The following is a 27,662-nucleotide window of genomic DNA, read 5'->3' on the forward strand; positions in this document are numbered from 1 at the left end:
AGGGACACGAAGAGAAGAACTGACATTGACGCGTCTACGCCCTCAATGTCATCTGTCAATTGTCATAAAGTTTGACAGCTACAATAACAATGAAAAACAGCTGACCCAGCTGTCTTGTCTTATACTTAAATACTGTTTTTGTTTACAAGTTAAAATATTATTATAGTTTTATAGTGTGAATTTAGTACTGAAGCGGCATATTGTAAAATTTCACGGGGTAAATTATTGAACACGATGGTGGTAAGTGAACTACAAGTTAAATTGAGTTAAATTCTAACCTTGACGCTAAAAACAAAACAAAACAATATTTAGTATTTTCATTGATAAACGCGAGTGTTTCACTTTTAAATAAAACACTTTTTAAGGATTAAAACATGTGTTTGTGTAACTTTCTTTTTACATTAGATTTTTGCGTCAAAGTTACATTTTTATTGTTAACCCAATACGATATGATTACTACAAAAACATTGTAGTTATTACACTCGTTTTAATCCTTTATAAAGTGTTTTATATAAAGAATATTTTAGTTTAGATATTATGATAATAATTATTGTATTAAAATGTTTGTATCAAGTATTTCTTTATTGCGTGCATGCAGAAATAATGTAAGTGAATAGGTAATTCAAAATACCTTTCGAGCTGTAATTTTTAATGTATCTAGACTACTTTTTGAATAAATTTTATGCCATGATAGCTTAGGTCTTAGATTAAGGATTGGTCTCCGCTGTGCTCCAATAAGAAACCGCAGGCGTAGTCGCAAAGTGCGGCAACTAATACTACGCCCAAGTGAGCGTACTCGTCCGAGCGAACCAGTCTCGAACAATGTGTGAGGTTGACGTGCCACATGTTCTGTTAAACTAAAATGCCGGGTTGCGTAATAAAACTTTGTAAAAATAATACTACAAGTAATAAGAAAGACACTGGGATCACATAGGTATCATCAGTAAGTATTTTGTATTTTGTTAATTTCAATGTAAAATAACACGAAGCATATGTTACAAAATTTTAAAGATGCCACACACACAAGCATCTAATAGTTGCCGTTATAAAAAAGCTATTGTTCTTAGGTAGTGCGGTATCTAGTTGGAGCGCAGCGGAGACTTATCCTTAATCTAAGCAAGATAGGTACTTATTGCTGATAAATATTTAGGATCATAATAAATAACTGCTTATGAACGTCACTTCTAATACCCACCTAAGTTCATAGACTTATTATTACCGCGCGTACACGTTTAATAAAGGCCGGCAACGCTCCAGTGATTCCTCTGGTGTTGCAAGAGTATGTTGCTATTATACAACCAATGAAAACAGGCCAGGTTTATTAATTTAATGTGCGTAACAAGCTACGTCTTACACTCGCGATTTGATTTTCACTTTGTGTTAGTGTGCGTGCATTGCTCAAACTAATAATAATAATATTGACACATTTTTACACAAATTATCTTGCCCCAAACTAGGCATAGCCTGTACTATGGGTACAAGACAATGATATATTTAATACAATAAACTTACTTAAACATACATAAAAACATCCATGACTCGGAAACAAACATCCATATTCATCATATAAATGTTTGCCTACCGGGATACGAACCCGGGACTTCTAGCTCAGTAGACAGAGTCCCTAATCACTGGGCTCTATGGGTCGTCATAACTAGGGTTACTTTTAAACCTCACGACGCGTGGTTTCATAACTGTCAAATTTATCTTAACGTACAAATGATCTAAGGAGCCCATCACCAAAATCGAAATACGAAGTTTCGGTTGACGGATCGTATATTTTCCTATTACAAAAGTGTTTCGGATCCGAAGTTCGATACGAAGTTCGCTATTCGACATTTTGTCTTCCGTTTGCCTTATTCCTAAATTCACTTGAGATTAACTATTTCGTTGTTTGACATTATTATGATCATAACTTTATACAACTTCACTTTTTATGGTTGTCTATGGTTCCAAAATGAAATCCGCACGCACTATTCAGATTCGAAGTACTTTGGTAAAAGGATTTAATTCTAAGTTCGTCGTTCTTTCGTTTCGAACCGAAACTTCGGCTTTCGATTCCGAAGATTTTGCCATATAATCTTTTTAAACTCAAACCACAATTCGACTCAGGGTGAAACTAAGGCAATACTTTATGGATTCTGGCTGTCATCGTGCTCGTGGAGAGTCCGTGCTGCGTTACATCTGAAGCGGGTTCCGTACGTGGAACGAAACGTGGACATCGTGAAGGAACGAAGTCAACTCACTCAGGAGTTTGAGGCGATCAACCCGACACAGAAAGTACCAGCTTTGTCTATCGGTAAGAGATTTTGCTCTGTGCTTCCTCGTAAGAGGTGACTTACGGCATTTACCAGTGGGAGATTTCTTTTGCTGCCGTGAAACGGTAATGTGTATACTTTATTGTGTTTCGGTTTGAATGGCGCCGTTGCTTGTGAAAATACTGGCCAAATGAGACTTAATATCTTATGTCTCAAGGTAACGAGCTAAATGGTATTGCCGCTCGGAATTTTTGAGTTTTTCAAGAATCCTGAGACGCATTGCATTGTAATAGGCAGAGCGTATTATTTACCATCAGCTGAAACTCCTGTTAGTCTCGTGGTCATAAAAAAACGTCTGTAGGAAATTTCTATCAATTAATGGTGATTTAGAATTTAAAATTATTTTATTCTTTGCTCCTGTTCTCCAAACAAATCTACAACATTCTCCCAACATTTCTTATTTAAATCTCTATCGGAATAATCTGATTAGGAATTATCCCAAATTGATAGTCTACTTTGAATTAACAAATAATTACTAGAATACTATTACTATATAAAATATTATGTTATGCAACAGTTTTATAAGAAGGGTTAAATACACGAGTGTGGGCTGCGCACTGTATGACGCCACGAGCGTTTTTTTCGATCTAGTTATACAATGTGTCGCATACAATAGTTTTTCTATGACTAGGCGATTTTAAATGAAACAAAAATTAAATAAACCAATACCACAAGTAAGAGTTGCCACTTCAATGGCAGGAAATGTAGTGTATACTATATACATACTTATCTTTGGTGAGTGGTTTCATTTTTACTTTTATTTATTTTTTATTATTTATTTAGATAGTTACACCAACAACACATCATTATAAAATTAAAATTTTACCAAGTACACAAGGGATAGTACAATATGACATGTCTTTACAGGTGTAAACAACATTTACAATAGTGCGAAAAGAGTAACAAAGTTGAACAATTAAAATTAAAGAAATGAAGAGTTAAACAAAAATGATGATATTAAATGACTTTAAATACATTTCTACTTTAAAAAAGAGATTTATAAAATTTATAACTATACAACTATACAATAATTTACTTCTTATATTTAACTTACATAGCTAAGATCTTAATATTTTAATGCAATTAAATTTAAATATTAATTTTGCATTAATATTTTAATACTTCAATGAATTGTAAAGTTACACTCATACCGGCAGCGCGGAAAATTTTAAAATTTCAGAGCCTAGCAGCATCTTGGCAAAATATATAATAAAATTTATCTTAAGCTGATATTAAAAAGTTTAGTCTAATGATTTAAACAGGGAAATATTATGTATGTTATATAGTTCTACGTATCACTTAATATTTCTATGATCCTAACCTTACCTAACCTAGATTTAGTTGTCTTTGGCACCAAAGAAACTGAGCTGTTTTGGCGATATTAAAGTACGGTAAACAATGCTGTTGTAGGCCATAGAGTATAGACTTTTTCAAAGACTTGATAAAGTAGGTCCTTATATTAGTAATCGAGGCTGTATACATGACAGATAAAAGTAGATAAGTAGAAAAATATTAAAAATAGACAATTAAAAACAAAACAGTGCACACTGGTTGCATGGAATGAGGTGAAAGCGTTACTGGCGGCCGAGTGAGAGAGACACTTTGGCGGCGCAACCAGTCACATTCTAGGCACGCGTCCGAGCTGGTAGCGCCGCCAAATTGATTGCGCAACCAAATGGACACAAGGTGAGTATATCTCCATAAAGCTGTATATATTTTGTTGGTATGTGGATTGTGGTTGCGCCGCCACAGTATCCAATGAACGTTGAGGGAGTAATGCATGTATTAGCCATAGGTTGCCTATAAAAATGTGGCCGCAAGTATCTGTAATTAATTTTCTGATGTAAATTGCACCCACATGTTTTTTTAATAAATTGTACATAATTTTAAAGGAAATTATGTAAAGAATTAAAAAAATATGGTTGCCAGCTCTCAGTCAGCCGCAACGTTAGGGTTGCCAGGTGCAAACATGTATTTAATTGTTAATTATTTAAAATCATCTGTTTTTTTTAATATAAAATTGTTTTATATATACTATTTACGATAAACCTAACTTATTACTATTCTTAATTTAAATCTTAAAATTTGTTCACAACATAGAAAGAGGTAGGAAAGAGAGACGTGGGCAGACTGCATAAAACGTGGACCGATGAGATTATAGAGATTGGCGGAACTAACTGGCTGGAAAAAGGGAAAAATAGAAAGAAATGGAGGAGGCCTTTACCCAACTGGGATCCTTTTGAAAATTATGAACTAAACTAACATAGTGCATGCATTATAACTAACTAACATAAAAGTTAAAATAAAATTACCAGTGGGAGGCTCCTTTGCACCGGTTGCCGGCTAGATTATGGATATCACAACGGCGCCTATTTCTGCCTTGAAACAGTAATGTGTAAGCATTACTGTGATTCGGTCTGAAGGGCGCCGTAGCTAGTGAAATTACTGGGCAAATGAAACTTGACATCTTATGTCTCAAGGTGACAAGGGCAGTTGTAGTGCCGCTCAGAATTTTTGGATTTTTCAATAATCCTGAGCGGCACTGCATTGTAATGGGCAGGGTGTATCAATTACCATCAGCCGATTGTCCTGCTCGTCACCTTGAGACATAGATGTCAAGTCTCATTTGCCCAGTAATTTCACTAGCTACGGCACCCTTCAGACCGAAACACAGTAATACTAACACAATACTGCTTCACGGCAGAAATAGGCGCCGTTATATATATAGGCCCGGCTAGATTATGGGTACCACCCATAATCTAGCCGGGATCCGATGCAAAGGAACCTCCCACTGGTAAAACTCTATATATTAAATATACTTTTGAATAGATATTATAATACAAATAAAACTATTTTATTTTGTCTCAAAAGAAAACGTATTATACAAAAAACCATGTACAAGTTACTACATACTCATAATACCTACTACACAACATTATACATCACAAGTATTAGGTACAAACATCTATATATACATAAGTTAGGTAAATGCTAAACAAGTAGGTATGAAGTTTGTATCGGGGCTTCTTAAAAAGGCATAAAGGCATAAAAGGCATTTATTTTCTCAAAATTGATTCCTTTAGAATTCTTTTTGATATCATTTCTAATAACTTCTAGATACTACTACCGCTTCGGAAACAAATGGCGCTCTGAGAGAGAAGAAGCGGCGCAAGAAACTCTCCCAGCATCCTTTTTTGCGCTCTTTTCAATAAAAATATACAATATTGTACAGTCATTTCTATAGCTATAAATTAATCACAATCTAGTCGCAGGCTGTCCGATCATTAAGATATTCAGCAGTGGAGTAATACGATTTACGACAGAGACATTTTTTTATAAAACATTTAAATTTATTTATAGATAATGCCTGAACAGTGGCTGGGGTTTTATTATAGAAGTGTATACATTTACCCTTAAAGCTATTACGTATCTTAAATAAACTAGGCACATAAAGAGAGTAGGTTTATGTGAAACAGACATAAAAGATGGTGCCTTTCCACAAAATAGCTTTTTTGCTACATTTTGACAAAAATATACTAGTAGGTACATAGCTGAGCTCTAAATCCTAAGTTTCCCAGTGTTTAGGGTGTTAGTACTCCGCGTGTATCGATCGGTTATTGCATAGTAAATATAAAAAAAAAAGCAAGAATGTGTATGTCTGGCTATTGTAATGCACAATAATATGAGTAGTAGTTAAATAATTTTGAGAGGGAAAAATAACTAAATAATATATTTAGTGTTCACTGTAAGTAGGTAAAATATAATTTAAAGGTATGAGTAATAACCCCTTGCCATTTAATAGTTTTTACATATATCTTGAATGCTTTGTCAGGCAATTCTGTTATGGCCGTGGGGATTTTTTATAGAATCTAACAAAATTTACCAAAAATTACTTATTTGCCTAAGTGGTGCTAAAACTGAGCATGGCAAATTAATGTTTGTGTCTCCTTTTTAAAATATTTATGCATATTTTTACTAGTATATACAATGTCGTTCTATAGTAAATATAATATTTTGATAGGTATATTCTGATGGTACTGAAAGCATATTTATTTTTTACACAGATTTCGTGATAAGTCTCAACACCCAAGACAGAATAATAATAGCGCGAACAGCTCTCTCAGCAAAATATTGCCCCACGCAAGATGTAGCAACATCCGATAGTTGCCTTATTTTCCAAACGGCGTAGGTAGCTATAACTACTTACTCATCGGACTCCTCCGTACCATCAGGTGACCCTAATGTATGTTCTTTTGCCTCCCTCTTAGCCTCCTTAGCCCTCAGATTATACATAACTTCTTACGTAAATGGAATCCCGAACGATTCCTTTTTGTCAGAAAGTATCAATAGGCAAGCCGTTCCCAAAGACGAGCGGACCCAAAAAGGCATTTCCCTCGGGCGTTACAAGTAATGACTTCCTTCACACAGAAAATATTTTGTCACGAAACGTGATTATATTTTGGTATATCTCGTTGGATGTGAGCGTTGAGTATTGAACCAATTGGAGACACCATGCAATACTCATAAACTTTCCCTTTATCTGAGATACTTCTACCAGTCACTTTGTCTTAGGTGAATTAAGCACAATATCCCAATCCCGAGAGAATTCTATTAAATTTCAGGATAAAATGTAGCTTTCTATGTTTATCCGTATATCAAAAGACTATTTCCACAATAAATTTCACAAAATAAAACTCAAAACAAAATTTTATGAACGATGCGGGAGTCGAAACCCACGACCTTTAGCGTTCCTGGCGACCGCTCTTACCAACTAAGCCAACTGTTCGAGTCCCGCATCGTTCATAAAATTTTGTTTTCATATTTATAATGTGGATGTTAAAAGGAATTAATAAAGCACACATAAAGTATGAGGAATAATCCTTATCCATATACAAAGGGCAAGTTATATATGGGAGAGGGGAATATTTATTAAATCGTTGTCTCTTATGTCCTCACGGGGCAAAGAATAATTATTGTATCGCATACTTTTAACAATGTGAACTGCCGTCTCCCTTTGGTTAAGTACTGTAAGCATATGAGAGTCGCTTTCAAATTTTCATATAAGATATTTCTAAATGGTATGATATTGCCTATTATGTAGAATCTGTTCGCGTGGTGATGAAAGCCTCCAATACCTGCCAATATCCACCCGACTTCAGTGAGATGAGAGTTCCAAGCTATTCAACATATTTATCAGAATCTCAAATTATTTTTTGATGAATTGAATAACCTTGTCGAAATCTTAATAGCGAAATACCGATTTGATGTAATTTGATGTGATAATGTTTTACCAGTGGAAGGCGCCTATTTCTGCCGTGAAGCAGTAATGTGTAAACATTACTGTGTTTCGATCTTAAGGGCGCGGTAGCTAATGAAATTACTGGGCAAATGAGACTTAACATATTATGTCTCAAGGAGACAAGCGCAAGAATTGTAGTACCGCTCAGAATTATTGGGTTTTTCAACAATCTTGAGCGGCAATGCATTGTAATGGGTAGGGCGTATCAATTACCATCAGCTGAACGTCCAGCTCGACTCGTCTCGTATTTTCATAAAAAAATGGTGTTATGTAGCAATGCAATGAAGAATTAATGAAAATATTTAATGATCATTTGTGGTATTTATAAGCTAGGTCCTAAAGAATCATTAAGACATTAAGACATTTTTAAGAGATAAACATATCATCGGTTGCCTCTCAATATATTCTTGATAATGTTATGTATGTATATAGGGATATTAGCGTAGTTTCTATAAACTCTGATAATAATAATGCTCACACCAGGAACAAACATAAACTTGTTCGGTGTTGTTACAAAAAAAAAATAAACATGGCTTAGACACGTGTTTTATTAAACAGTGACTTAACAATAACGTTGTCGAAAATGGAGTTTATCTTTTTCTATTACAGAGCAGTGTTTAGCTTGTGTTTAACTAAAACGTCGCTAAGCGCTACACAAACTAATGTGTACAGAAACAATTAAAGGAATGAACGCAATGATCACGTAGTGGTCAGTGATCCTGCCTACTGAGCTAGAAGTCCCGGGTTCGAATCCCTGTAGTTGCAAACATTTATATAATGAATATACATGTCTTAGAGATCATTTATACGTCTAGATAGACTGTGACAGCTGTGAAAACGTTGAAGGATATTTAGGTTAACCACTATTTTGTGCAATGCACGCACATTAACACAAAATGACATACAAATCGCGAGTGTACGACGTAGCTTGTCACGCACACTAAGGTAATAAACTTGGCCTGTTTACATCAGTTGTCTATATCTTAGGTGGATGTTTGTTTCAGAGTCGTGGATGTTTATATGTATTTATGTATGTATGTACATACTTAAGTATGTATGTCTATTGTGGCAAGATAATTTGTGTCATATTGTGTCAATATTATTATTATACAAATGATCTAGGTTTTCTTTAGTGTTAATTCCGCCAATATTTGTTTTTAAAACAATTCGACACGTGGTGGCACGAGACTCAGTCTCGTGCCAGATTTTGGCGAGACAACACGTCCTGAGGATGCCTCGTGTAGAGGCGAAACACGTGTCGAATTGTTTTAAAAACAAATATTGGCGTAATTAACACTAAAGAAAACCTAGATCATTTGTATAATTATGGATTTCCGCAAAGTAACGCCTAATTCAATAAATATTATTATTATTACTATTATTTGTAAGCCATATTATAGCTAACATCACTTACTAATGATTATAATTACAATGCAGTCTGATTTTCGCTGATGTGTGATATCCGCTCGTTAGTGTCGCTTGCACTAGGCACTCGACACCTACTTGTCAGTTTAGAGCTACGAGGGCACTTCACACATAGCTCTCGATAATATTCTGCCATTAAAAACGTAGACTGGACTGTTTTATACTAGCACATAAACAAACTATGACGTACGAGACAGAAGAACATCTCTACCAAACATACAGTAAGATAGAAAAAGATCAGCGAATCTATTGTTCTTCATCATCATCATGTCAGCTTGATGTGTTAACAAGCGCTGCCAACGTCATGAACTGTCATAAGATATCCCAATTAATAATTACATTTATTTAACTACCTACTGTGTTAGTAATGTTATTTTATATAAATACCACTATAATTAGAAATAACTATAATAGCATATAATATTCAGATCTTTAGTTAACTTGAGTAAGTTAGTTGGCACTACAGCAGTGCCAACTAACAGTTGGTAGCATCATCACGGTAGACGGTCGTGCCCTATAGGGCATATATATAAGCCAGGGAGCTATGTTCGAGTAGACATTACTTATTGTGAATTCTAAGGGGTAACGCTGCCCAAATTGTATTAAGTCAGTTATTATTATAATTATAAGTGGAAACTGTAAAATACAGATATTTCAATTTTAAGTGCGTTCAAATTACCAATCCCTTCTACAATCATTTCAGCCGGAAAAAGATTGATGGACAAAGGCCTCCCCCAAAGATCTCCACGACGATCGGTCCTGCGCTGCCCTCATCCAACGTATTCCGGCGATCTTGACCAGATCGTCGCTCCATCTTGTCGGCCTACCAAATTTCATCTTCCTGTACCGGCTTCCGAATGTATTGTTACTGTAACCGATATTTATTGACAAGACTGTATTCTCTGAAAACGATTTATATTATACTATTAGGAATGCTTCTATGACTCAGGGGCGTGCATTGCATAAAGACAATTAGGTAGCGCCTACCTTAATAAGAATGTTTTAAAGTTAATTTAGTTTCGTTATTCTTAAACCGAATTTTTGTAGAACACCCTGTAAGCTTTAGCTCACGCTAGTAAAAACCTCCGTGGCAGTGTATAAGACAGCCTATAAATTGTATGAAATGCAGGCAACCGCCTGAACGATTTATTTAGGAAAAATATTCGTTAAAGATATACTACCACAGAAAAAGGTAGGCTAGATAAGAAATGCTCCAAAAACATGTCTTTTTTTTTATGGAATAGGAGGACAAACGAGCGTACGGGTCACCTGGTATTAAGTGATCACCGCCGCCCACACTCTCCTGCAACACCAGAGGAATCACAAGAGCGTTGCCGGCCCTTAAGGAAGGTGTACGCGCTTTTCTTGAAGGTACCCATGTCGTATCGTCCCGGAAACACCGCACAAGAGATGACAGCAATACTCCATGTGACGCCGGACCTGCGCTTTGTAGAGCGCTAGAATGTGGGCCGGCTTGAAGTATTGTCGTGCTCTATTTATGACGCCTAGTGTCTTTGAAGCCAGTTTGGCTTTGCCCTCCAGATGGCCACGGAATTGGCAATTGCTCGAGATTTCGAAACCCAGTATTCCGATACTAGGCGAGGCTTTAAGGGAAGTGTTCTAGAAGAGCAGTGATACGGCAAATGGGGTTTTTTTTGTGGTAAACGCGCAAACTTGAGTCTTCTGGGGGTTAAATTGGACAAGGTTCAACATACCCCATTCCGCGACCTTCTCGAGAGAGGACTCGATAGAAGACACAAGTTTCTCTCGGCACTGGTCGACGTTTTCCTGAGAGAGACCTGCATGGCCCGTGTATACGGCATCACCAGTGCTATCGTCTGCATAGCAATGCATGATGGCGGTGTCCAACATATCATTGATATGCAGAAGAAACAGCGTGGGAGATAGCACACAGCCTTGGGGCACTCCAGCGTTCACGGGCTTGGGATTCGAGCAATAACCGTCGACAACGACCTGTATGCTGCGCCCAGTGAGGAAGCTGGAGGTCCACTTGCATAAGCTCTCGGGAAGCCCAAATGATGGAAGTTTTGCGAGGAGCGCCTTGTGCCATACACGATCAAAGGCCTTTGCTATATCCAGACCAACTGCCAGGCCTTCCCCCTTGCTTTCAATAGCCGCCGCCCATCTATGTGTTAGGTATACCGTTTTGTAGAAGTAGGGCAATACATGGAGGTTCCCTAATTATTATTAATAATAGATTAAAATGTAAAAATAGAAGAGATATTGTTAATCTCTCTATAGAACAACTAATTGAGATAGCTTGTATAGAACTAGAGCAATTTATTATTGTAAGTGTATACCGCCCCCCCACTGCATCATATGAACAATTCCAACATAGAATGGAGGAGGTACTATCAAAATTTAGCAAAACTAGCAAGTCAATTATAGTGTGTGGAGATTTTAATATAAACTTGCTTGAACCTTCGGTCAATTGTACTAGCCTTAAAAATTTATTTCAAAGTTTTAATTTGTTCAATGTATTTTGGGAACCTACTAGAATCACTTCTTCAACAGCAACCTGTTTAGATAATATTTTTACAGATGTTACTATTACTAGTAAACTCATAATTAATAATCTTCAGTCCGACCATAGTGGGCAACTTATAAAAGTAAATACAAGATTGGACAATGTCAGACCAAAAAAGGTTACGATTATACCAGTTACGGGTAGCCGTCTTGAGAGGTTTAGAAATAATTTGGTAAATACAATACCATTTTTACACTGTGGCGAAACAGCTAATTTTCACTACAACTTAGTCTTCAATTCCTTCTGTGAGGAATTTGACAGGATTTTTACTCCAGTAACGGTGACAGTAAACAACAAACATAGTTTTAATGATTGGGCAACAACGGGTATCCACAAAAGTCGTAAACGCTTATATGACCTTTATTATGAGAAACATTACAATAATAGTGAAAAATTTAAAATATATGTAAAAAAATACTCCAAGCTCTTTAAAATAGTTTGTCATGAAGCGAAAACACGTTTCATTGCAGATAAAATTAAAAACAGTAATAATAAAGTAAAAGCGACTTAGAGTGTAATTAACAATGAAACCGGTAGATCGAATTGCCGTAACACCTCTATCTGTTTAAATATTAATAATCGCGTTATAAATTCGGAAATAGAAATTGCAAATGAATTTGATAAATACTTCTCCGAAATCCCGATTGTCACGACCAAATACCTTAACTCTTCGCCAAAAGCAGCATATGATATGCTTAAATTACACGTACCAGTATCTTCTACTGACTTGAAATTTAAGTATGTTACAAGTAGCGATAAAATAAAAATCTTCAAATTAATTAACCTAAAAAATACAAAAGACCTATGGGGCCATTCGACTAATATTGTTAAATACATACTTGACATTATAGCACCTGAATTAGCAATAATATTTAATGAATGCATAGATGAGGGTGTGTTCCCTGACCTCATGAAATACAGCAAAGTTATACCTTTGTTTAAATCGGGCAGTTCTTTTGACCCTGCTAATTTCAGACCTATTTCAGTGCTGCCTGTTTTTAGTAAAATTTTTGAAAAACTTTTGCTTCAACAGCTACAAATGCATTTTTGTAAATTAATGAACAAAAATCAGTTTGGTTTCACTAGGGGCTTATTAACAATTAATGCGGGTACTAGACTCATTGAGCACATCTTTGACGCCTGGGAAGAGTCACAGGATGCATTGGGCATTTTTTGTGATTTGTCAAAAGCATTTGACTGCGTCCACCATGAAACTTAACTCCTAAAACTAAAGCATTATGGAGTGAAAAATAGAGCCCTAAATCTGTTAAAATCATATTGAAGCGAAAGAGTTCAGATAGTCGATGTAAATGGCAAACGGTCTTCGGGTAAACCTGTGGGAATAGGTGTTCCACAGGGTTCTATTCTCGGTCCTTTCTTGTTTCTTATATATATTAACGATCTACCGTTTGTGGTGGATGATAGCCATGAGATTGTATTGTTTGCTGATGATACTTCACTTATTTTTAAAGTGAAGCGACGTGCGGATATTGATGACGAGGTAAGCAATGCACTCTCAAAGATAGTGCGTTGGTTTGAGACGAATAATCTGCACTTAAACAGTAAAAAAACAAAGTGTTTACGGTTCATTACACCAAACACAGCGGAGGTACAAACCAACGTACTTATAAATGACCAGAGATTGGAACTTGTGGACACTACGGTCTTCTTGGGTATCACGTTAGATAAAAAGCTTCAGTGGGGTCCACATATTACCCATCTAGCAGATAGACTCAGCTCTGCGGCATATCCAGTTAGAAAGATTAGAGAGTACACGAATGTTGCGACCGCTAGATTAGTGTACTTTAGTTATTTTCACAGCATCATGACGTACGGTATATTACTATGGGGTCATGCTGCTGACATTGATATAGTGTTTGCACTGCAAAAGAGAGCTGTTCGTGCTATATATCAGCTTGGTTATAGACAGTCTCTCAAAGAAAAATTTAAAGAAATAAATATTATGACTGTTTATTGTCAGTACATTTATGAAAATTTAATATATGTTCACAAAAATCGTCACCTTTTTGCTCTTAATAGTGATTTTCATTATTATAACACTAGAAATAAGGGATTGCTTGTAACTAATTCTTGTAGACTTCATAAGATACATAATAGCTTTAAGGGTAAATGTATACACTTCTACAATAAAGTCCCAGCCACTGTTCAGGCATTATCTATAAATAAATTAAAATGTTTTATAAAAAAATGGCTCTGTCGTAAATCCTATTACTCCACTGCTGAATATCTAAATGATCGGACAGCCTGGGACTAGATTGTGATTATTTTATAGCGACTGTACAATATTGTATATTTTTATTGAAAAGAGCGCAAAAAAAAGAATGCTGGGAGAGTTTCTTGCGCCGCTTCTTCTCTCTCAGAGCGCCATTTGTTTCCGAAGCGGTAGTAGTATCTAGTAGTATAAGAAATGACATCAAGAAGAATTCTAAAGGAATCAATTTTGAGAAAATAAATGCCTTTTATGCCTTTATGCCTTTTATGCCTTTTTACCAGAAGATCGCCAGTCGACCGACCATGGCGAAAGCCGTACTGCCGGTCGTTGATCAACTGGTGACCCTCAAGAGCTGGCGGTTAATTATGCTCTCCATGATTTTGGAGAGTAGGGAGGTAATAGCAATAGGCCTGTAGTTTGCCGGATCCGAACTGTCTCCTTTTTTTGGGATCGGATGGACAAGGGCTGACTTCCATGAGTCAGGGACTACGCCTTTTGAATAAGAGTGCCGGAATAAACGCGTTAGCACCGGCGTCAACTCAGGGGCACACGTTCTAAGCACGATTGGAGAAATGCCATCCGGCCCGCTCGACTTCCGGACGTCCAACGAAAACAGAGCTTGCCTAACAGTTTTCTGTCGGAACTGTACTTCAGGCATGGAGCTCTGACACCGCGGGATGGTCGGCGGTGTTTTTCCGTTGTCGTCAAGAGTCGAGTTGGAGACAAAAAGAGTGCACAGGAGATCGGCTTTCTCTTTTGCCTTATGGGCCAGGGTGTCATTCCTCATGTGCAACGGCGGCATGGACGGCTGGTTGAAGTTACCAAGAGCAGCTTTCGACAACGACCAGAACTTGCGTGTTCCGGTCGGGTAACTGGAAAGCTGCTCGCCAATTTTGACGAAGTGCCTCGATTTCGCACGGGCGATTTGCCGCTTAAAAAATCTCTTCGCAATTTAGTAGCGATAATAGGCTTACCTACTGCGCGTTTTTTTAGTTCTCTGATCCGTGCCGGATTAGCCATATAGCAAGTGTAGCAATTGTACGGGCTCCGCGCATAAGGGTTCCCGCATGTCCCACTCATCTCTGTCTGAGCATAATTTTTTGAGAGAAACTTATTACAATATTTAATTTCTTGATGTGACAAAACGTTACAACTTTTCCTACTGAGACAACCCACGTCAGACAATGGGTAACTTACTATTTCCAGTATATATACCAAGGGCTCATTGAAAGAATTTTCTATGGGGCCCCGCGTAATCTTAATCTGTTACTGTCTCTCATACAGCTGTACCTTGCTAGAAAACAAATGCACGCCCCTGCTAACTATATAAAGCGCAAATTTGGCCTCACATGGAGTATTGATCTCAACTGTGGGCGGGTGCTCCCCAGTACCAGCTTCTTCCACTTGACCGCATACAACGAAGAGCGGCTCGAATCATCGACGATCAAGTCATCTCCAATCGGCTTGATTTTTTGGCGTTGCGTAGAGATGTGGGTTATTTTTGCATCTTCTACCGCCTATCACGGGGAGTGCTCGGAGGAGTAGTTCGTGTTGATACCAGCTGCGAAATCCACCAGGGACATTACTTCAACGTTCGTATTCGTTCGTATTTTACGAAGAATATCTTGCCTCGCACGGCTACTTTGTGTAATCATGAGACTTAAGCCTAAAGCATACTTAAAACTCAAATGCCGGCTAAGCATCATTAGACCCTAGATTTTGCGGATGTCCATTGGCTTGGCCAACACTTCCCATAGACAGTAACTTAAAGAAAAATTTAAAGAAATAAACTGTTCATTGTCACTACATTTATGAAAATTTAATATACGTTCACAAAAATCGTCACTTTTTTGCTCTTAATAGTGATTTTCATTACTATAACACTAGAAATACGGGATTGCTTGTAACTAATTCTAGTAGGCTTCATAAGATACATAATAGCTATATATATATTTTTACAATAAAGTCCCAGGCGCTGTTCAGGCATTATCTATAAATATATTTAAATGCTTTTTAACAAATGGCTCTGTCGTAAATCCTACTAATACTCCACAGCTGAATATCTAAGTGATCGGACAACCTGGGTTATGATTATTTTATAGCAATAAGAACCACTAAAATACAAATATTGTATATTTTATTAATAAGAGCGCAAAAAAAGAATGCTGCCAGAGTTTCTTACGCCGTTTCTTCTCCCTGTAAAGCTATAAAAGGCTCTTTAATTCCTGACTAGTAGCTCGCGTTCATAATCAAAGCCATTTCGACAATTGCGTCAATGACATAAATCAACTCTTAATAGAAAAACTTCACCTAAATTGGCTATTTGGGTCAATCTATTGACTGGAAGCGTATGTAGATCGTTAATAATATGTCACTTTCACGCCATTGCCTCGGGCCTATGGGGGCCTTTGGGTATACAATGTTTCGCGAATGAGCCGAATGAATTTTCTCTTAATGGAAAAAATATTTTAGATGTTATTCAATTGGCATTGCATGAAATTTAATGTTCTGATTCGGTTAGCATTATCCCACACATAATATTTTCTTTAGCGAGTGTTACACATTTAAGAAAATACTTTTGGAGGATTACAACGTGTTTTATTGTAACTGCACATTTTTTATAATTTGGTTATTTAACCCGACGTTTTATGACCTTTGCACGTTTCAGAGGACTCTGTCTGTCTCTACTGTTTCACCGCAGAAATAGGCGCCGGTGTGGTACCCGTTATCTAGCCGGCATCCTGTTCAAAAGAGCCTCGCACTGGTAAATGGATGGGATGGTTTAAAAAGGTCCCTACTAGCTTTGTATTATTATTAAGATTGGCCATTGCAACACTTACATATTTTGTAGATCTATTTTGCCTTCTGTGTAACCCTAATGATAACCATACTCTTTGTTTTGAGAAGCTTTCCTTTGCCCGATCGCAGTTTTTATTGTATCTTTAGATGTGATTTATCATATCATTAAGACTTCACCTTTAAGAGGAGCAGGATCCTCAGGGGGCTCAAGTGGGGTATAAGTCCTATGCCTGGAGTGTGAGGGGTTTTAGGCACCCTGCTTGCCTTCTCTGGCGATGCCCTTAGACTAGTAGTATGTTTTAGGGTCCTAATAGGACTCTTGGCAGAATCTGCAAAGAATATGTAATAGTAGGCTGTATTCACCCAGGCAATTTTGGCTAGGTATACTTTAAGCTTGCAATGTCCAGAGAGGAAACTTCTAAGAGGTCGTAATTGACTCCTGGCAAAGTCGACCAGTTCGAGGTCTATCTATGACATAAAAATCCCGGATTGAAAACGCCAACTTGGTACTAGAAATGTAACTCATATATGTCTTTGTAAGTAATACCTTTTGGCGAACCATAATAAATAACTCCACAAATATATTGTAAATCTATAAATAAAACTAATATTCTTGTACTATGATATAGATGGCACCACGATCGTGGAATCAATGGCAATAATTCAATATCTAGAGGACACAAGACCGATCCCGGCACTGACCCCGACAACCCCGCTACTAAAAGCTCGGATGCGAGAAGTTTGTGAGGTGAGACCTTTTGTATCTTTATCGCTGATAAAAACTTAGGATATTGTGTATTTAGAATACAATATGAGAACAAGGCATGAGCAATTCTCGAATCAGAAATAATGCGATCTCTAGGGGAACCTAAATCACCAACCAATCCAATGATCACAAAACTGAAGTGGCAGTGGGCTGGACACATTAGCTCGACCGACAGATGTCTTCGAATGGCGTAACGTACCAGAAGATGAAGTGTTGGTAAGCCCATAAGATGGACCTATGATCTGATCAAGATCGCCGGAATACATTGGATGAGGGCAGCGCAGGACCGATCGTGGTTATCTTTGGGGGAGGCTTTTATCGAGCAGTGGACTTGGTGATGATGGAAACAACATCCAAGTTACGTATGAAAAGAAATGAAATGAAAGAAAACACTAGGTAGGCATTTAAAAAGGGAAGGTTGGTTTGACCAAGTTAATGTTTCTACAACAGAATCTCATAAAACATACAAAATACATCTGTAGCGAAATTTGAAAGAAATGTGAAATGATATTTCTATGGTAAAGGTTAGCTATAATAAGATGATGAAATGTACTTTTTTACTCAAAATAGGATATGAAATCACTTATTGAAAGATAAAAACTACCACCCATTCGAAACTTATACCTCAGACCTGAGAAGAACAGGCACAAGAAACTCAGCGGGCTTCTTCTTTTTTAAATTTCGTTATAATCAAATAATAACATAAATAGCCTGAGGGCGGTCGCTCCATTTCCAAGATGTGGTATCATTACGAAAGTAATTTATGTTATAGAAACCTCAATCAATTACACGTCTTTTAACAATTCTTTTGAATTTCGTGATACATTTGTTTGAACATTTTCTGGGATCATGTTGTAAAAGAATTCACATCGTCCATTACTCGTAAAAGACTTACTAACTCAACTTAGCCGAGTAGTAGGCATAATAAGATTATGTTTGTTCCTATTGTTCACATTATAATTATGACAGTTTTTAGAAAATTTACTTATGTGCCTATGTACATGCATAACATTATCAAGAATATATTGAGAGGCCTCAGTTAAAATGATTATTTCTTTAAATTTTGCTCTCAATGATCCTTTAGAACGTATAAGATTTGAAAACCTTGGAAATGGGGCATGGTTCTTCATGTCATTTCTATATGTAACTTATAATGTCGTTTATGCTACAGTAAGCTTTACCTAGCAAACGTTTTTTATCAATTATTTTGAATTTTGCAGAATTTTACCAGTGAGAGGCTCCTTTGCCGGCTAGATTATGGGTTCCACAACGGCGCCTATTTCTGCCGTGCGTAATGTGTAAGCATTATTGTGTTTCGTTCTGAAGAAATTACTAGGCAAATGAGACTTAACATCTTGTCTCAAGGTTGACGACCGCAATTGTAGTGCCGCTCAGAATTATTCGTTTATCAAGAATCCTGAGCGGCACTGCATTGTAATGGGCAGTACGTATTACCATCAGCTGCTCGTCTCGTCCCTTATTTTCATAAATAAAAAATTGTTAAAGGATTAGGTACGTGCTTGTATATTATTCCTCTCCAATATACCGCGCAATCGTTCTCCCATATTCACGTCGCCACAGAATGCGTGATGCTTGACAATTCAATTAAAACTTTGCTCAAACTTGCCAAATTGCTTCTGAACCAATAAAAACTTGACGTGTTTGCGAATCAGTTTCAACACTTATGTATGACACTGAAAGCTTACACGACTATTAACCAAAAGGAGACGGCAATTTCGATCCTTGTTAAAAAATGAGTCTAAGCTGAAATCATTATTTAACAGCACGTTAACAACAACACTTTTGTTTTTGTTATGGGCGTTAGTAATATATATTAACTTATGTAAATTTCCATTAAGTGAACTGAAAAAAATCAGGCAAAAGCACACATTGATTGAGGCACGTTTAAAGTATTACGTTATTCAAAAGAATTGTTAAAAAACGTTTGTGTGGTAAAGGTTACTATAACATAAATGACTTTCTTAATGATACCACAGACTGGGAATGGAGCGACCGCCCTCAGGCTATTAAATAATAAGTTTAATTGTACAATGTTACTTTGTAAATGTTACTGTAATTGTAAAACATATTTTTGGTGAAAAAAAAAGCCCGCTGAGTTTGTTGCGCCCATTCTTCTCAGGCCTGAGGCATTCATTTTGGAATGAGTTGTAGTTTTTTGACTTTCATTTAGTGATATCACATCCTATTTTGATTAAAAATATTTGAATTTCAATTTGAATTTGAAGTACAATAAACGGGAAGATTAGAAGACAATTGCAGGAGCCGCGCACTTACCACATATCATGTATTATGATATATTTTGTCAGAGAATCAGTGAGTCTACTTTTATTTAGCCTCAAGTCTGCTACGGCTTCTTCAGGGCTCATATCGAGTTCTTATCCTTGCAATAGAGTTCAAAATGACAACACCTACAATGATATTGCTTTTTGCAAGTGCTCAAAATTGATTCCTTGAGAATTTTTTTTGATGTCTTTCTCATATAAAAGATACTACTACCGCTTCGGAAAACAATGGCGCTCTGAGAGAGAAGAAGCGGCGCAAGAAACTTTCCCAACATTTTTTTTGCGCTGTTTTTAATCAAATATACAATATTTTATTGTCATTGCTATTGCTATAAAATAATCATAATCTAGTCCCAGGCTGTCGGATCACTTAGATATTCAGCTGTGGAGTAGTAGGATTTACGACCGAGCAATTTTTTAATAAAACATATAAGTTTATTTGCTTTGATAATGCCTGAAGAGTGGCATTATTATAAAAGTGTATACATTTACCCTTAAAGCTATTATGTATCTTATGAAGCCTACTAGAATTAGTTACAAACAATCCTTTTATATATTTATATCTAGTGTTATACTAATTTTGTTTTACTAATTATTTACTAATTGCTATAATTGTTATAATAATTTATAAAAAATCACTATTAAGAGCAAAAAGAATATCGACTGTAAAAAGTGACTAATTTGTGAAGCTGAGGATTAAAAGTATTTGTGATGGCGAGGACTAGCCTTGCCTAATATTTTAAATTGTGTGGCGTTTATTTTAATTGTCAGTAACTACTATCAAATTAATGTTAATGCCCACTCCTTCCGAGTAAATATTCTAAGGTTGCAACACAGTTACGTACCGAAATCATAATGCTTTCAATTTCAGGTGATTGTATCTGGAATCCAACCGCTACAAAATGTCGGGCTTAAGAGTCACTTTGGGAACGAGACCGAGTATACGAGATTTACCAAGTATTGGACGGAACGCGGCTTGATAACTCTCGAGAAAATGTTAAATAAAACTTCATGTGATAAATACTGTGTTGGCAATCAATTCACAATGGCTGATTTATGTTTGGTGCCTCAGTTGTTTAATGCTGTAACAAGGTACGTCTGTTTTTTTTATATTCAAATTTTACTATTTTTATTCAAAATAGAATTCAAAATCACTTAATGAAAGTCACATCTACCACCCATACGAAAACGTATGCTTCTGATCTGAGAAGACAGGGCAGGGTACAAGAAACTCAGAGGACTTCTTTTATGTTAATAAAATATGACCACAATATAATATCGTACAATAACATATTTTATTATTATTATATTATAATTGATCTAAGGTTTGACCCTTAGATTAAGGATTGGTCTTCGCTGCGCTCCAACTAGATGCCGTACTTCCTAAGAACTTAAGAAGAATAGCTTTTTTATTACGGCAACTATTAGATGCTTGTGTGCGTGACATCTTGATACTCAATGACATCTTTAAAATTTTGTAACATACGCTTCGTGTTATTACATTGAAATTAATAAAATACAAAATACTTACTGATGATATGACGTGGTCCCAGTGTCTTTTTTATTTCTTGTAGTATTATTTTTAGAAAGTTTAACGACGCAACCCGGCATTTTAGTTACAATTATTAACAAAGTTTAACTGAACATGTGCCACGTCAACGTCACACATTTTACGAAACTGCCTCGAGTACGCCCGCTTGGGCGTAGTATTACTTGCCGCACATTGCGACTACCCCTGATGTATCTAGTTGAAGCGCAGCGGAGATCGATCCTTAATCTAAGGTTTGGGCATTACTTATTTCCGATGGTAAGCTTTTATATATTAGCTCCTTCATGGCAAATTTCACTTTTTTCAACTGGCTAACCAGCCTAGCGAAACTCTGAGAAATAAGCTATTCACTCTATTGTATGAAACGTGCAGTCATTGATAGATTGACAGATGACGGCTATTATCTTGTAAAAACCGGAGATATCCGGAATCCACTACGCTATATGAAACTATTCGCTTTCAAACTTAGCCGGATTATACTTCGTCACCATATTGAAATTAGTAATTACTATTTCAAACTTATGTCTAATCTCACTACACGTTTCATACTAAACTGAATATCAATTTTTACTAAAACAGTCCCAACCTCTTTTTACGTAGTATTTACATCCTCTTTGTAGCATACAATTTAGAATTTCTCCGACATTTGCCTTTAGACAAGACAACCTAACAAAGTTATAGAAATCATCGTCTCTGGAGAGGGTCTTGTATTCCTCCTGACTTGGGTATTGGGATTTGAGCCTTCGTCATATCTCCTACAGAATATTACAACTGACATCATCTAATTTACCTATACTTGAGAGGCTACTATCAAATTTGGGAATATATTTATGTTATAGTTAAGATTTTTCAAATTCAAATTTTCGAAGCGAATCTATTGTTTCTGCTACTAGAGAATCTGTTGTTAACCGATTTTTGATTATCAAGTCTTAAACAGTCTAACGGCCGTTTTCAAAAACGGATCTCTAGTCACGGATATATTGCTATCACCGTTTAATGATAAGATCTTATCTATCCATAGTTATGTCCAATAATAATAATATACGGCCGTTTTCAATAACGTATCTCTACTTACGGATAAATTGCTGTCACGTTTAATGACAAGATCTTATCTATCCGTAGTGTCCAATATAGTTATAGTCCAATGCTTTATGTCGATAGGTTAATGAAATGTAAGTAAGCGTAAAAGGATAGATTTGTGTACCTCTAGTAAGTAAAACTAGGGATAGATAGGTTATTAAAAACGGCTGATAGTCCAATGCTGTCTGTCGATAGGTTATTGAAATGTATTTACGTGTATGTAAGTATCTAAGCGTAAAAGGATAGATAGGTTATTGAAAACGGCTGTTAGTCGTAACAGTCAATAAATGAAAGGAACTTATATATAACTAATTTAATTAAATAACTGCAGTGCAATTAAGATTGCACGTTTCAACTTATTTATTTATAAATCTCTCCGTTGTATCTCTCCACAAACTCGATCCACGACATAGATATCATTATAATAGGCTACTTACGTCACGTATTGCCATAAAAATTGCCAATCAGAAACTAAAACATAAGATTCTTAAATCTAATTAGAAGAAGCAGAAAGTACCAAAAAACCAGGCCAAGATAATATTAAAGCTATTAATGATGTTTTTTGGATCAATCTTGACCTATTTACCAGGACATCAAATGCGGAACAGTTAATTAAACCTGAATGCCGTAAAATTTATGAAGTTCTGCTTTTTCTAATTTCTAATCCAAATTATTAAGCATTGCTATGCTTCTGAAAGTTATTAATTATTAATGAATAAAACTAGTAATTATTACCAGCGATATTGCTGAGTATTTCCCTCGTGTTTCCTAGTATTTGTCGCGAGTACGAAACACATCTATACAGTTTTGCCGTAAATCCTACTTTATTTTTAGTTAATGATAATTTTACAACGAGATCCACAGTCAGCAATAAAACATATTAATGTGTATAAATCCAGCATATTTTAAGTTTTTTTTTTATTCTTTTTTCCCACAATTATACCTAGTTTCAGTGATATTTATATGTGCACTTTTTGAAAATTCACACTATTTAATATCTAAAGCACTGCCGGAAAAAAGGCGTTGGAGTTTTATTCCACAGCAACCGCTATAGGTACAGACTCCCATAATACATAATTGTAAAATTTTTCTTCTATAAGAAAAGCTTAAAAATTAGGGAGTCGGAGTTATGTTATAACATAACAACAATTAGATAATATGAATGAGTTAGGTACTCCCCTACCTATCTAAAATGATAATTAGAATAATTAATTTAAATAAAACACTTTTTAAATGATTAGAAGTAAAAATTTTATTAAAAGGCATAAAAGGAATTTATTTTCTCAAAATTGATTCCTTTAGAATTCTTTTTGATGTCATTTCTAATAACTACTAGATACTACTACCGCTTAGGAAACAAATGGCGCTCTGAGAGAGAAGAAGCGGCGCTCTTTTCAATAAAATTATACAATATTATACAGTCATTTCTATCGCTATAAAATAATCACAATCGAGTCCCAGGCTGTCCGATCATTTAGATATTCAGCAGTGGAGTAATAGGATTTACGACAGAGCCATTTTTTTATAAAACATTTAAATTTATTTATAGATAATGCCTGAACAGTGGCTGGGACTTTATTATAAAAGTGTATACATTTACCCTTAAAGCTATTATGTTTGAAGCCTACTATTATTATTTTAGTTAACCCGACGTTTCAAGACCTTTCCAGATCTCGTTCTCAGAGGGACTGCAGATAAAATGAGTCAAGATAGTATTTGTTAGAGTTGTCTTTATGAACTTTAGCGCCATTTATTACCTCGGAGGTGGTATTTGTTGTAGACAGATGGTTCTTAGCAAAATTTACTGACAGTGTCTTCTTTTTTTGATATGTGTTGGGTTTTAGTTATTTTTTTTTTAATTTAGAAATTATTGGATCCCGGGTGTGTTTTATTAAAATGTGTAACACTCGCGTTAATCAAAGAAAATACAATTATTTATATTTATCTTTTGGCTTGTAACAATGGTGTTATTAATAAATGATTTGATTTGATTAGTCAGGGTTCTGTTCACGTTCAAATATTTCCCATAGAGTTACATTGAAAATGAGGTTTGTTAAGTATATACTAACATGCCAACAATGGCCATTTTGAACCAATTGTTTTGTAGAAACGCGAGGCGTCCCTTACGTTAGGTGGTCATCAGTAAAATAATATTGTTATGTCTAAAAATTCTATTATGTCTTCTTATAATATAATTTCGAAATATTCTATTTTGTCTTCATAATACGTTGCGAATATAAAAATACTAGACTACAATCCCCGAGAGGATCAAAAATAATTATTAAAATATTAATGCTATTGGTCTTTTGTCACTAGGGAAATTGAAAATCGTCATTTCCTGTTGGAGAAATAATTTCGGATATTCAGGCATAATATTTCCGTTTTTTTTTAAATTTCACAAATTAAATACATATACCATAGTCTGAAAGCAAGCAGTAACAATTTATAATTTTTCCCAAAAAAAGTTTCCCGCGCTTTCGTTTATCTGTATACTTGATATATATATATATACTACCCAGAATAGGTGAGACAAGGGCAAATGGCTTTGGTCTATGACCTTTTAGATAAGCAAAAAAAAGTTAGCTAAAAGTTATTATTATTATTATTGAGCTTTTTTCAAATATGGGAAAAGTGGTACCGGGGTATCAGGTTCGTTGTATGGTTGCTAAAATAATTCAATTGTGCGTTTTTTTTTGTCTGGGTTTGTTTGTGTCAGTCTACACTAGATGTTGGTAACTTATTTTTTTGTAAAATCATGCTATATCGAATTAATAGTACTTTATTTCTTAATTTTACAATTGCATAAATTTTGTGCTGTATAGTCGATTGGTTTGAAAAAAAATGAATGGCCTTTATTTGTCTAACTATATTAAAAATTATTTCAATTAATGAGGGTTCTAAAACGGAATCACTTGCAAACATTTCTTGTACAAAAGTGTGAAAGTTAATACAAGTCATATAAATAGTCTCTGATATAATATTGCTGTCATCTCTGGTCTGGCGCACCCCAGTATCAGCTCGAACTGTTTTGCGTGCAACGCAGAGCTGCTCGAATTGTCGGGGTGCTCTGTGAACGGCTAGATTACTTGGCGTTGCGTAGAGACGTCGTTTCTTAGTATGTCTTCTACTGCATTTATTACGGGGAGTCTTCCGAAGAGCTGTTTGATTTGATTCCTGCCGCCGAAGACCTTCGCACGACACGCCGCAAATTAGGATGTCATCTAGGATTTGATGCGTTCCTCTACAGTGCGGTTTTCAAGGAGCTTTCTGCCACGTACGGAATGAGATTCCATATGCGGTGTTTCCAGGACGATACAACATGGGTTCCTTCAAAAAAAACCCGCGTACACATTTTTAAAAGGCCGGTAACTTTCAACCCTCCGTCCTCGAGATTCCTCTGGTGTTGCAAGAGAATATTGGCGGCGGTGATCACTTAACACCATGGAACCTGTACGCTCTTCTATCCTCTTTTCCATAAAAAATTGCCTCTGTTATAATAATGTTGTTTTGTTGTTACAGGCACGAATTAGCTCTCAATAAATATCCAACACTTTCGAAATTATATGAAAGTTTGCTGCAAGAAGAATGCTTTGTGTGTACGCATCCAAATGAAGTTAAACGTCAAAAATTATCACAATAATGTTTTTTTATTATTTACTAGCTGACCCGACCGACGTTGTTCTGTATATAATAAATAAAATAAGGTTTTTATATGAATTTGTCAATAATATACCATAACATCAAAAATTACTTCGTAAAATATGCACCCTGCTGTCGTAATGAAATTGTTTCGCAGCAGAACTGTCAAACCGTGCGGCAATAAATTCTTTCATAGAAATTATGTATGGACACATTAAAGGAAAAACAAATTTGTTGTTTTTATTTAATTTAGCAGCATTTTCCTATTTATTCACCTTTTAAACCTTCTCTGGACTTCCACAAATAATTCCATACCAAAATTAGCCAAATCGGTCCAGCCGTTCTCGAGTTTTAGCGAGACTAACGAACAGCAATTCATTTATATATATATATAGATTTTGTTGAATTATAATTTGCTAATAATAATGTATACTTTTATTTCAAAAATATACTACCTATTACTATTTAATATAAATAACTGAAGATTAACCTTAATGATGAACATGGCAGTGCCTATACCAAGTCCTGCGGGCCTACCATGAACTCTTATTGCGATCCAATTGACGACCTAAAATGAACTGCTTTCCTATTTCATACCACGACGTCATTAGTGCTATCCAGTTTAGATTGGCGTCAACGGTTCGAGTAAGAGATACAGATTTATGCAACGACTGCACAGCGTCATCTATTTCTCACACCGCGAACCACAGGCAAATTTATTTCGCTCATTCTTCCATAAGAGATTCAAACGCCATTCAGCTACAGGCACTTCATGGTACGAGTCTTAGCGATTCAGTTTTGGTAAATTAAACTGCACTGCATCGGAATTGAATCGCTAATTATAAGTTAATGGTAGGCTTTCAGATATTCATAGTCACTTTTAATAAAATGTTCGATACTTAACCTGGAATATTTTGTCGGCGCAAATTTCAAACGACATTTTTTTAGACATAGTGCTGTTAGCAAAGGTTTTTTATTTTTAAAAACACTCCACTACAATGATTAACTGCACAATGAGTCATTTCACTATAAATTCAAGAAAATGTTTCACTACCATAAAAACTGCTTTATTTTGATATGATATTTCAAGTTTATTTAAAAGTACTCTGTGGTCAGAGTTAGTAAAATTCAGTAACAAATGTAATTAAAATAGATATAGATAAAAAATAGAATGAATGAAGAATTAACGAAATCGGTGTTGCAACGTAAGAATACCATTTATTCTTGTCAAATGGCAACATCGGTTTGCCTTCGCGATAAGGCCAAGTATTCGACGAGAATTTTGTCACTCGTAGTGTGCATGTTATGAGGGGTTTACACGGGTGACTAAAGCCGCACGATTTTTGCCGCGCGGCGTAAATCGACCATCTAAATGGCAATTCGGCTAAGTTGCAAGTGACTAAAGCCGCAAGCCCCAAAGTTGGGTAGCATCCGACTTTGGCCGCGCGGCAACCGGCCGCATGCGACTGGTGACTAAAATCAACCGTGTAAACAATCAGTTGCAGGCGATCGCCCGCCGCATGAAGGTGTTTCGCGCACGCACGTGTATTTATTTATTACAGCGTTTCTGTGTACATGTATCGTAACAACCATGAATAAAAATAACACCATACCACCGTTTTTGGAATGCTATGAAATGCATCCATGCTTATGGAACCCAAGAGAACAAGATTACAGGACCAATAATGTACGTTTAGCGGCTC

The 27,662-nt window shown here is 35.9% G+C and overlaps 1 protein-coding gene across 1 annotated transcript; it reads left to right on the forward strand.

Moving 5' to 3' along the window:
* The first annotated feature begins 90 nt into the window (after nucleotides 1-90).
* LOC126965742 (probable maleylacetoacetate isomerase 1) lies at nucleotides 91-26,194 on the forward strand. Its single transcript, XM_050809500.1, has 5 exons — nucleotides 91-240; nucleotides 2,113-2,299; nucleotides 17,252-17,370; nucleotides 20,563-20,783; nucleotides 25,840-26,194. The coding sequence occupies exons 1-5, from the start codon at nucleotides 235-237 to the stop codon at nucleotides 25,958-25,960; spliced, it is 654 nt and encodes a 217-aa protein (XP_050665457.1). The 5' UTR covers nucleotides 91-234; the 3' UTR covers nucleotides 25,961-26,194.
* Nucleotides 26,195-27,662: the final 1,468 nt, after the last annotated feature.

The sequence above is a fragment of the Leptidea sinapis genome, chromosome 8 (genome assembly GCF_905404315.1).
Source record: "Leptidea sinapis chromosome 8, ilLepSina1.1, whole genome shotgun sequence".
NCBI lineage: Eukaryota > Metazoa > Arthropoda > Insecta > Lepidoptera > Pieridae > Leptidea > Leptidea sinapis.

Coding starts and splice junctions, on each gene's coding strand:
- LOC126965742 (XM_050809500.1), top strand. Junction 17,371..20,562: donor GGATGCGAGAAGTTTGTGAG/GTGAGACCTTTT, acceptor TTTCAATTTCAG/GTGATTGTATCTGGAATCCA. Junction 20,784..25,839: donor TTGTTTAATGCTGTAACAAG/GTACGTCTGTTT, acceptor TTGTTGTTACAG/GCACGAATTAGCTCTCAATA.